The sequence below is a fragment of the Syngnathus scovelli genome, chromosome 6 (genome assembly GCF_024217435.2).
Source record: "Syngnathus scovelli strain Florida chromosome 6, RoL_Ssco_1.2, whole genome shotgun sequence".
Lineage (NCBI taxonomy): Eukaryota > Metazoa > Chordata > Actinopteri > Syngnathiformes > Syngnathidae > Syngnathus > Syngnathus scovelli.
In genome coordinates this window covers 12,264,805-12,277,467 of record NC_090852.1, presented here as the reverse complement: position 1 = coordinate 12,277,467, position 12,663 = coordinate 12,264,805, and the positions used below count along the sequence as shown (strand labels likewise).

The 12,663-nt window shown below is 39.3% G+C and overlaps 1 protein-coding gene across 1 annotated transcript in view; it reads left to right on the top strand.

Annotated features, from left to right (window-relative positions):
• The window catches only part of ldlrad3 (low density lipoprotein receptor class A domain containing 3), a 42,125-nt gene extending 31,521 nt beyond the window's left edge, over nt 1-10,604 (top strand). Inside the window, exons 5-6 of the mRNA XM_049722923.2 lie at nt 6,722-7,118; nt 7,995-10,604. Coding sequence (XP_049578880.1) covers nt 6,722-7,118; nt 7,995-8,166 — 569 coding nt within the window. The 3' untranslated portion in view covers nt 8,167-10,604. The remainder of the gene's footprint in view (nt 1-6,721; nt 7,119-7,994) is intronic.
• Nucleotides 10,605-12,663: the final 2,059 nt, after the last annotated feature.

Genomic DNA, 12,663 nt, shown 5'->3' with positions numbered 1-12,663 from the left:
CCTATGAGCAATTTAGAGTTTTCATTTCAACTAATGGGCAAAGTTGTTCAACAGTATATAAGTTGCAATATACTGTAATGTACACAGACTGGCTTCAGTAATAAGACTGACTGCAGTGCACCATTTAATGAGATGTGGTAGTACAAGAGCAGTATGAAAACTTCTGCCATTAAAAAGGTAATAATGGTTTGGATTTATAGTTGTTTCAAACTGCACTGCGCCATACATATAGCAGTTTGCAATATTTGACTCGCATATAGCTAAATGAGCCAAGCAAAATACCAGAAACATCTCTCAGTACATAAAAGCATTACAGCATTACAGGAGTACTCTGCAACCACAATACAGTAATATCAGTGTCAGTCAATCAAAACTGACTGTCTTTATAAAGGTGTAATTATTCAGATTTTGAATCTCATAAAATTGTGTAGGTGTATTAATGAAATAGAAGGTTGGTATACAGTGTACACCAACTGGAAAGAGGTGCATGACTGCATGTGCATATAAATGAGAGCTCAGTATGTTGCAGCGCAGTTCTAAACCACTGCATCGTACAACCAAATTAACATTCATGCTGTTAAATTAACTCTGAACTCTGTGTCGATCTAAACTGAGCATTATTGCCTCTGTAAATGCTTGATTTTTCATAAATAGATTAGATGTAAGTGCTAATGCCATTTTAGAGTTTCGACAAGCGGTCACTTGTTTTCAGAGGTCTGTTGAGTGTTTGTATTGAGTGTTGCCCAAAGCAATTAGTCATATCGTTTTGTACTAATACACCGTGTCAGTCAAGCCAGTTAATGAAAACCTCAACAAGAATACTATGTGTAGCTGTCCCAGTTACAATGTACCCATTTGCTGTTGATGTTTGTTGCACAAGCCGTTAAAGTTGTCAGACCCGACATGTTTCCTATGTAAAATATATCAGACAAACTAAGCACATTCATCTTGAGTGCCAGAGTGATTTTGGGTGAGTTATGTTTAGGATGATCCCCGATTGCTGCTATTCTACAAATCATGTTGCGATCATATTTTGGATATATATCCACGGTATATAGAGAATATATACAGTATGAAAAATAGTGTACTGATGCGCCGACAGTATGCAATGATCGGGTTGCTCCGAACCAACAGGTTTTTTTAGGAATCTTAATTTTATTAAGTAAATTTTCTAGCAGGAAAAGACTGTGTGGTAAACCACTCATGAACACCATTATTATTGAAATTCAATTAACTGGAATAGCAGCAGGTGTTTACGTTCCAGCATATAAATGATCAAGATCATATCTATTGTTTGTATTGAACTTAATATAAAAAATTCGAATGAAATGTGACCGTAGCAGACTTTTGCCATTTTCAATTCTGAGGCTGAAGAAATTAAATTGTTTGTTGGTGACTAACTGCAACAACAAATGTGACAGACTCGAGGGTGATTATATTTGTGTGATTACATCCGGAATTTGTTAGCAGGATGCTTATTGACAATGACTCAATATGGAAAAAAGTGGAGGGACATATTTGACAATTTCACCCAGAATCTGTCAAAATGTATGTTTGTCCTTGGCACTTAGATGAGCACTGCACAATTAGTTTTGAAAAAAAACACTAACTCAACTGACTGAGTGTCTTTTGCACAGACTGAGGTAATTACACTACATCTTACGTGTTTTATTATTAGCGCAAATGATGTGATGCGAGTGATGGTGAATACGATGTACAGCGTGGAGCATGGTTATAAGTCTAGTATCTAGGATAGACTGCAAGCTAATTGTGAAAGTGAACTATAAAAAACTGTGTGAAGCCAGATGGTGTGGGCTACCCACACACGCACGCACACGCACGCACACACACGCACACACACACTGACACACACTCACACACACACTTTTTAAAATTTCCCAGTGTTTGTGTGTATACAAGTGTATAGAAGCATGTTATATGTCTGCCCCCTAGTGGTTTTTTTCTCTTTTCAGCACTTTAGTTTTTTCCTCTTCTCGTCTCATCTCATACAGGACATAATATTGTGAGCCTGCCAATTCAGTGTCTGTTCCTACATCTTATTATATCTCACAGAAGTGAACATAACTGCAGCAGCCAAGTTGCCAAAGGAACCAGAAGCCCCCACCTGTAATTAGCATCGCACAAAGTGACTGTGCAATGAGGGGAAGTGTGGCTGTGACCAACTTCTATCAGCCATTGACAGACTCGGATTAGCAAAGCCTGGAAAATTGGAGCCGAGGGACGATAACTAATTTCCCCTCTTCCCACCCCCCTCATATTTGAGTCTTTTTAACCAAAGTGCTTTATGAATGTGAAATATGTCTTCAGCGTACTGGAGACACAGCGGGAGTGCATAGTGCCTATCACGGCTCTGAGGAATATGCTAAAAATAGTGGATATCCCCATTTCTACTTTTCTGAGGTGGACATTTATTACCCAAATTCATTTTTATTTTATGTTGCTCCCTCATTGGTTTTAATTGAGTGTGTCCCACGAATTGGTGACTTGAATACAGTGCATGTAAAAGTAGCCGATGAGGATTAAAGAGCACTCACCTCAGATTTAATTTAAGCTGCTTGGTGTGTTTGTAGCACTCTTTTTACATTGAAGGCAGAACATGGCATTTGTTGCCCCAATTTATCTTAAATTGTTACATACAACATTTGATTGACTTTGCCAGCAAAGAGACTCACTCACAAGCAAGTGACATAAATAAAGAGGAAAATTTTTGAAAGGCACTTTCTAAATTTACCGACTAATGTTGGTTATTCCAAATCTATTTGTAATAATTTATTATAATTGATAATTTGCCACATATAAGGTCACATATAATCATGTCAATAGCACAGTATTTTCTTGTGACGGAGACAATAAAATAACTAGCGGATTTCACTCCTCCTGATGAAGAGTGTATCAATGTCAGTCTTACGTATACAGTAATTGGTTTGTTTTTTCCACATATTGCGGATTAAAACAAAATGGAAAACTGGTCACAAATGAGTTTTATACCAAAAGATAAAGGCAAAACAATATAGTGAGCATAGCATTCCAGAATGAATGCATTCAGCAGCAACTGCTCTTTATGGCTATGCCAATCGTTAATTAGATGGTGATGCCTCTCCTGAGACTGCAGAAGGCGAGATAAAATGTTCGGACATGTTACTGAAAAAAGCTCTTTTTCACCTGTTCGACATCTGGTCCGCATCTTTTTCTTCTTCGCTACAATATATCCCCAGGATACCCACAAGGCAAGGAATTTGTAATAGAGGTCAGTGAAATGCCAAGATTGTGGTGGGATATGGGGACACAACTTGCAGTGAAAGAGAGTCAATTGCATTCAGTGTTTTACTGTCTGCACACACACACACACACACACACACACACACACACACAATAGTTGGAGCATCATCCATTTTGAATTTGGTCAAAACATTCTGCATCAACATTCTGAATTACTGTACAGTAAATCACCAACAGGAGGGATTGAGATGGGGGAGGTCAACAAGGGAACAATGCACTAAATCCAGGAAGCCAAACATGGCAAACATAAAAATAGCAGTAGTGGACAGAAGGACGCAAAGACATTGAAAGGGTGTTGTTTATGGAGAAACATGGAAAACATGTTTTCCACAAACATGGAAAACAGCTCATTCACGTGGCAGATGTAAAGGCTGTACATCTGATAACTTAATGTATACACTGTGTAACTGGTAGATGTTATGTATGATACCTAATAAAGTGAAAAAATGCCTATTATTTCTCTAAAATGTTTGCAATAAATGTTCATTTGAATAATTTACATTTCATCGTAGGCATAACAGGCCGCCAGCACTTTGGGGGCATTCGGTGCCTTGTTCAGGGTCACTGCACGCTGTTGTCATCCTTGTGTGCACGCACACTTTTAATAGGAATACGACCCGGAATTCTGTAGCATGCTTTTCATGTCTGTTTGTGATGGTTTGAAAGCCTCTGGGGAACTGCAAGGTCCAACTTTGATCATGAAAGTGTTGCATTAAATACACGCACTCCAAAGTAAGCGCGGTCAGACTCGCTGGTAGGGAATGTTACCTTTCATGTTCTGAGAGCTCACCTGACCAAAGAGGTTTATGTGATGAAAGATAGTGTGCATGACAATGTATATTTTACTAGCACTGAGTTCTTAGTAAAAAATGTATGTGCACAAATATTAACTGATTGTCCACAAATAAAAAAAAAAAATGAAATATGTTCCCCATTGTATGTTAGCATTAAGGTAGTGGAGGCTTTGATGATTAATACACAATGTGCAATTCTCCTTACAGCATGAAACCTCTCTCTTTTTTTTTTTTTTTTTTAAGAAGATTTGCTAAGTATCTGCCAGAGTGCCATTTGTTTGGAAGTGAGTTAAGTCTCCTGGCCATCACACAGCACCCATATTTCAAGTTTCTGTTTGCAAGTCAAATAAAATCACAAAAAACATTCTCACTCGTGTCTCAAGGCGCCACTGCAGGTGTCTGGTGTTCTAATGTGGTAAGAGGAGTAAACACACATCGTTGTTCAGTGTGGGGTCTTTCACGTTTTAAAAATCAGTTAAGTTGTTACAAATTGGTGTATGTGTATTCCTTAATGTTGCACTCTCATGCACTCAACGGGGGTTTGAGAGACAAAGACCTCTTTTCCCTCACAAAAAAATGGATGCTGCTTCAGTCATGTTCTTTTTTTTTCTTTTCTTTTTTCCATCCCTCTGTGATTTGCAAACGCCTTTCAAGCCTCTGCACTCTGCAGCTAATGTGCCGATCAAGCCCCTATTGTTACTGTTGCGGCATTATGAGTTCCCTTTGTGTCTGTTTGTCTGCACTCCCAGAGGACTGCAGTGACATCTGACAGACTTGGGGAACGGCAGTGGGGTGCATACATTTGTGTGTTTTTTTTTCAACCAGGTAATTATGGAAATTGTTCTCAACTAAGAGTCCAATCTGCTTTTAATTGGTAGCATGAAGTGCTGACCAATTTTAAATCATGTGGGAGGAGGAAAGCAGGTGGGTGGAACATCTGAATAAGATTAGATTTCATTAAGGAAGTCACGGTACATGAGTAGGTGGCATTCCTCACTGCTTGTTGTTGGGATTTCAACAATATATGTACGCACACATACACGTGCAGATATTTCAAAAGCCTCTTGGGCCTTCAAGGTGAGGTAGACAGAGAAAGAGTCGGAAAGAATCACACGCTGTAAAAGCCTTTTGATTACCGTATTTTCCGCACTATAAGGCGCACCGGATTATAAGGCGCACCTTCAATGAATGGCCCATTTTAAAACTTTGTCCATATATAAGATATATACATTTGGCCCGCAGGCCAGACTTTGGACACGCCTGCTGTAGTGGCTCAATATTGGGCCATATATAAGGCGAACCTGATTATAAGGCGCACTGTCGACTTTTGAGAAAATTGGAGGTTTTTAGTTGCAGCTTATAGTGCAGACAAATACGGTAATAGCTATTTCTGACCCTTTGCAACTAATTTCCCTATAGGTAAAGGGAACGACGAGTACATGTATGACCTTGTTTGTTTGTATATGCAATGAAACCAGCTGCTGGCTGTAGCCTCATCCACTCTTCTAACTACCACAAAAGTTAAAACATGACCCATAAAAATAACTGTCACATGTTGCTCAGTTATAATACATACAAGCAAGCATCACGCGTGAATGTTTTAGCGCATTGTCTGACCTTTAAGCCTCCTAGATGTAAGCGAGGTCTTGCTATAGCAACCTGGAGGTATCTCGTACTCTCATTTCCTGTCAAGCCCTTTGGGCAACATTCAAAAGCAGTTTGTGTGGTCGCTAGGTAACACAGACCACACAAAGGCACACTATTGTTGGAACTGTAACAAAGTTTATTCAGGCAGTGAAGCATTACTTTCCAACGAAGACAGGAAAAAGTTGTGCATTTTGAACTTTTTATGAGGGACCCAGAGGTTTGCTGTTTATAGCTGGAGCCCGAGGCACTTGTATAATTTGAAATAAAATAGCAACCGGTAATATAAAATACTCCCTCCTCATTAGCACTGCTTGCCTGCAGTGCCTTAATAAATAGGACCGAGTCTATCTCTACCTTCTTCACACAATTACACAGTACAATCTGCCATTATGAAGTTGAAATTTGATTTGCGCATGCTTTAACTTGATTTATATTCTCACGCTGTCTTTCAGAGCTATTGCCTTATTGTGTTTGTAGAACAACAAGATGCAATGCTATCTGGCAGTCCCTTCTTTTATCTTATTTGGCAACACAACTCTTTTTATCCTAAACTTCAGTCGTTTTTGGAAACCCTATTCTGGCAATTAAACTACAACCTTGATTTTTGATCCTCTCTACCCTCTCTTATCGGCAACGCCAAAAACACGGATCATGTTTTATTTGAGGTTGTTCACACCACTTAGCCTCTGTCCTTTTTCTGTCTCTATAATAATGAAAGAGGGTTTAAAAATTTAACCTGGGTCACCCAAGGAGTGCAGCCTTGGCTTTCTTTAGCTGTAATAAAATGCTGGCGTGCACCTCTTTAGGATTACATTGAGTCCATTTTCAAATGAAGGCAGTTTAATGCTTTGGTTCCACAACTCCCAAGTGCCTGTTCTTTCCAGTCTATATAGTCTATATAGTAGTTCTCTTACTTAAGTCTCCTTAGTGGTAAGAGACTCCTTAACATATCTTGACTTCGTACCCCCTTTCCCTTGCAGAAGCTCCCGGCCAGGACTTTGTGACGTTGGACTATCGTCTGCGGTACTACCCCAGCATCACTTACGCTGTCATCGGGAGTGCCATCATCTTCGTTTTGGTTGTAGCGTTGTTGGCTTTGGTGCTTCATCACCAAAGAAAGAGGAGTGTTCTGCTTCCCACTGGTGTAAGAGGAGGCCCTCACCACCACCAACCTTTGTTGCTGTCCCGCTTGGTCATCCTGGATCACGGCCACATGCATCCTAGTGATCCAGGGCTCTCTCCTCCTGGCTCCCCCTCTTCAGCCAACCAGCATAGCTCATCTACTCAGATGCTGCAAATCCTGTCTGATACTCTTTGTCCTACTGCACAACCAATGGAGACGCCTCCATCATACTCTCAGGCCGTCATGGATGTCAGGTAAAATTCATTATATCCAGTGTGCTGTTTTGTTTGCAGCAAGGCACGCCTTGACTCTACTTACTGTTGACAGTTTCATTGTCAAAAGCTAATACTGCGAAGCTGGATTTCGAGTATGCCTACAGTTTTCACTTTAGTGCGTGTTTGGAATTAAAGAAACCTTTTTTTTTTTTTTTTTTTACTAGTCAAGTTTCCATTTATTGGGGCTCCTCATCGGTGCTCTTTTGGTAGTACCTTGCTAGTTGCACGAGCATTTTCTACATCCGCGAGGAACTCAAAGTCGCATAACAGAGCAAACAACAGTGTGCATGAATTGGACTTCCTACGTCTATAATATGTCTGGAGTGCCATCACTATAACCATGAAGCCGTTTAATGCCTTTGTCTTTATGAAAAAACAGCAACAGCAGCTGCCTATCAGGCTATCACTGAAGTATGGATACAGTTCCTCCTCGTGCCTGGAAAGAAGTAGATAATTACTGTAACTCTGCTGCTTTTCTTCATTGTCATTTATCAGGCGGTCCCACCGATTCATTGCCATCATCATCCAAGAATTTTAAGCTTCTCATTACAAAACTGTTCAAAATTTGAGTATCCCAACAGTCTTTGGGCCGTAGGCAGGGTGCACCCTGAACTGGTCGCCAGTCAACCGTAGGGCACACAGACAAACAACCATTCACACTCACACCTACGGACAATTTGGACTGGTCAATCGGCCTACCATGTTTGTTTTGGGGATGTGGAAGGAAACCGGAGTACCCAGAGGGAAAGCCGAAATCAAACCCTGCAACACCGAATTGTGAACATGCTAACCAGTACATTACTGTGTCGCCTGAACACTTTGAGACTTGTGCTTATGCTTTTTGTTTTCCTCCAGTCGGCCTCCCTGGTTTGATCTCCCACCTCCTCCTTACCTGTCAGATGGGGAAGAAGCTTCTGAGGGAACCCTGGCCCACAATGAGAGCCCTTCTGCCTCACCCACCCTCAGAACTATGTCCTCAAACAGTCAGTCCAGTTCAAATTTTATACAGATGGCGGATCAGCTTTAGCCAATCTCTTACTGGCTCACTGTTAGCTATTGCAGGACTGCACAGCCGCACATTCCACAGCGCAGACCTGATGAGAACGCACCTCCTAAAGACTGAACAACTCCTTTGAGAAGTCACTTCATCCTGAAACTCGGTTTTGTGTGTTGGCTTCCCCTGGTGGACGTTTTTGCAGAGCTGCATGCAGTATCCTTCATTTTAAAACAGTGGTTCTTAACCTGGGTTCGATCAAACCCTAGGGGTTCGGTGAGTCAGTCTCAGGGGTTCGGCAGAGCCTCTTCTGTATAGAGGACCGAACACACCTGATTTATCGTGTAAATTCGTGATGACTCGTATCTGAACTGGTCTCACAAAGGCAACAGCAGAAGTCATGCTGATTTGCAGGTATGTAATTTGTTTTGAGTTCATGCATTGTGTTGGTTTTGTTCTTTGAACAAGGGGATGTTCATACACAGCTCATTTTGTGCACCAGTAAAAACATTGATGTCTTGAATTTGAAAAAGATATATTAATTTTTCACCAAAGAGGGGTTCGGTGAATGCGCATATGAAACTGGTGGAGTTCGGTACCTCCAACAAGGTTAAGAACCTCTGTTTTAAAATAAGTCCTAAGTGCATTTCAGTTTAATTTGATTCCACAGTCAAAGGTACTAGCTATTTTCTAAACTACTGACCACAGCCTTAGAGAATAATCTCCATTAAAACTGTCTTAAGAGTGCCAATAAGATGCTTTCACTGTATCTTGGTCTTTATAAGGTTCTGGTACATCCAAAAGATGCATCAAACCTTCCATTTAATTTCACCCTCAGGATATTTCCAGGTTGTGTTCCCATGTAGTGCTACACCAAAATTGGAGATGTACGTAAGGCTTTATATAGCTGAATTCATTCCCTGTTCTTTCCCCAAGAGCTAGGAAGCCTTTGAGGAGCATTGTGTTTTGACAACCCTCGCCCTCAAATATGCTCTTTCCTCCTGATTTGTGACAGATGTTTTGATTTTTCTGTTTTTTTTTCAGTGGTACACACAGAATCTTGGGGTATAGGTAGATGTAAATGATATGAGTATCCTCCCCAAAAAAGAGAAAAGACCATCAACACTCAAATGCAGCCTCAGAATCAGTACATGGTACTGTCAGTAAGATGCAAAAGTGTTGTCATTTTCCTTGATGGAAACACACTTTTATGGCACCTCAGTAAATCACCTTTGCAATATTTTTTGTGCGTGTGTTTTAAATGTTAAAAGACTCCAATAGAAGGGTAAAATATTCAAATATACAGTATTTAAAACCTACTATTCGGTTAATTTTCAGATCTCTGTATTGTTGCCTTATTTGTGTGAGTGCAGCATGAATTGCACGAGAGTTTTCAAGGATTTTCCAATTATCCAATTATGTTAGCCTTCTAACACAATCAGCAAACAAAATGGACCATTAGAACACTGGAGGGATGGTTGCTGGAAATAGGCCTTTATACACCGATGCATTAAAAATGCAGACGTTTGTAGGTAGAATAGACATTTATCACATGAACATGTATAGAGTGTATTCCTGATTAGTTTCATATTATTCTCATTAAAAAATAGTGATTTTATTTTAAATATAGGGACATTTCCCCAAACTTGTGACCCCAAACTTTTGAAGACTATAATTTTATATATATATATATATATATATATATATATATATATATATATATATATATATATATATATATATATATATACACACATATACGTACACACATACACACTCACTCAAACGACCCTACATTTAACTAAAGCATTCCTCAAATAGCAACAACAAAAACACTTCTCGTCGATTTCAGTCTGAAGACCACCCGTGTTATGTTGACAAGTTGCAATTATGTGTTTGTTCAAGTTTTGGTATTTTATAGCAATATGTAGTACTTTTACTACAGCTAAATAATTTTGATAACATTCTTGCTCGTAAAAATGACAATGGTGTCTCTGTACCCTATCATCATATGGTTCAGTGGTCTATATTGGCGAGCCTGCCTGGCTACATCTCGTCATTACCGCTTGCATAATATTACGTACTTGCAAAGGTGCAAATGACTTGTCAAAGGTGCTGCATTTGCTTTTGAAATGAACAGTGTTTAGATAAACACAGTATTTAATGATATGCCTTTATTCCATTATCTGAAAATGGAAAATAATTGTAGTTTGAATCTTCAACAGACATGCACTGCTGATGAACTACTACGAAAACAATAATATGCGATATTGTTTGAAATTGCACATGCTGGGGAAAGTTCACCTTCAATGTTTCAATGACATGAATAACTGAAGGATCTGTTTATATGTATGTGTTTATCACGTGTTCTTTATCTTCAATGCTGTAAAGAAAAAATACAGCATATACTTTGTAATACCAAACAAGTTCATATAAGTAAAGCAACTTTCCATACCAAAGGAACAAGCCTATTTCAGCATTCTGTATGTGCTCTTTTCTGTGTAACAATTTGAAAAATGGCATTCACTCTCCTCCAACCGGGAGCGTTTCACAGGACACATTTACTTTACTTTTGCATGCTGCATATAGTTTTTTTTCACCAAGTTCTCTGTGCCATAGTGTTTTATTTTTGAAACCTGTAGATTGAAAATGTATTGTGATCTTTTGGCTTTAATAATAGACGGTGTTATTGTATGTTCAACCACAAGATGTCCCTCTTGTTCGTGAAATGAAAGCTTTAAAGGCACCGCTCTTTTTTCATAACCGAGGAGCTTTCTGAAATACTTAAATTATTAATCATGTAAACTAGGTCGTCTTACAGTTTTGTTTTCAAGAAAAAGTACCTGCCTATATAAATAATTCAAGGGTCATAGCTTCCCCCTCTTGGCTTCATGGCAACTATCTACAAATCTACACCTTTTATAAAAACCCCATTTCTGTCAAAACATTAATTCCTCATCATTTCCCTCCCCTGTCATTAGACTGCCCACCCCACAATAAATACATATATGTTTGACTCCGATCATGTGATACCATCAGCACATCAGCACAAAGTCCCTCATCACTTTATCATTTGTTATCACCCCACCCTCATTTATACGTCTCACAATTATTTGCACCACCTTCACGCCTTCCTCAATTCTCTAACCAGTCTTCAAATCTGTTGCAAGAGGCCCATGTTTGCTCAGCCCCAGCCCTTAACTACACAGACTTTAATTAAAAGCTTGCAGGCCACTTGGCCATGTCTCTCTTGCTTGCTCCCTCACTCGCTCTCCTTCTCTCTCTCGCTCTATCTCTCTCTCTCTATCATTCTGCCTGGCAGCTGTCGGGTTTTAGAAAATGCTTAAAAACTGCAGCAACTAATCAGGAGTTCATTTGTCGCTCAGCATTATTAGTTTACAACCTTATTATTTTGTCCAAGAATTGGACTTTCCGACAAACTCGCGTCCTTAGGTGTCCCTTCATGCGTATCACGGGCTATGCCAGTTTCAGAAAATGCTTATAAATTGCAGCAACTAATCAGGACTTCATTTGTCGCTCTGCATTATTAGTTTGGAACCTTATCATTTTGGCCAAGAGTTGGACTTTCCGACAAACTCACAACCTTAGGTGTCCCTTCGTGATCCCCACTTTATGGTACCTAATTGCATGAACACAAAATTGAGTACTGCATGGTACTATTTTCAGTACATGGAGTGTGCACTGATGGTGCCATATGGGTAGCCTAAACTACTACTGGTCATCCAGTGATGAGCAGACTTGTCATGGCATAATATTTAAAGGATTCACAAGTACAATTGACTGTTGGGTTTACCTGTTATCTGGCCTTTTATTGGGTACTTGTTTGACCCCATCCACCCTCAATACCATCACATGGCAATTTCTGTGTAGGATGTGTCAGTACTACAAAAACATTTAATATATTTTCATGCAACTCTGCCTTTTTCCATGAAATAGCTGCAGCCCCAGAATACACAAGACAGCAACAGACCAAAAATGCAAATTTATCTTGAAAAGTTTTACAAACAGTCAACATTAGTCAAAACAATCCCTGTTTATTAAGTCTTTAAATAGGTACTGATAACACACATGTACACTTCTGTTTTTCCATCTGGACCTATACAAAACTATCCAAATAGTCATTTTGTGTGAAATAAGAAATTGGGCATGATTTACAGCATGCGAGATGGCACTGGGTTATGCAGAAAAAGATGCAGAATAATGAAGCGCAACAAGAGGTTCTCCAATTAATCCAGTAATAGTTGTTGACACAGAACAGAGAATATATGCCTGTGAGTTTTGTCTGCTCAGTTTGGGTGTTTCTGCTTTGTGTATATTTAAGTAGTAAGTTAGAACAGCATAAAGGAATATTACCATAATGCTAATCAGTTTGTATTTTAGTTTTATGCGTTTAGGGAGGGAGATAAAAACTGTGTTTATATTCCCCCTATTCAACCCACTTTACTTTTGTTTGTACACAGTCATGTAATTATTTTTTTCAATCTTTTTTCAAATATTTCAATTTAGGAC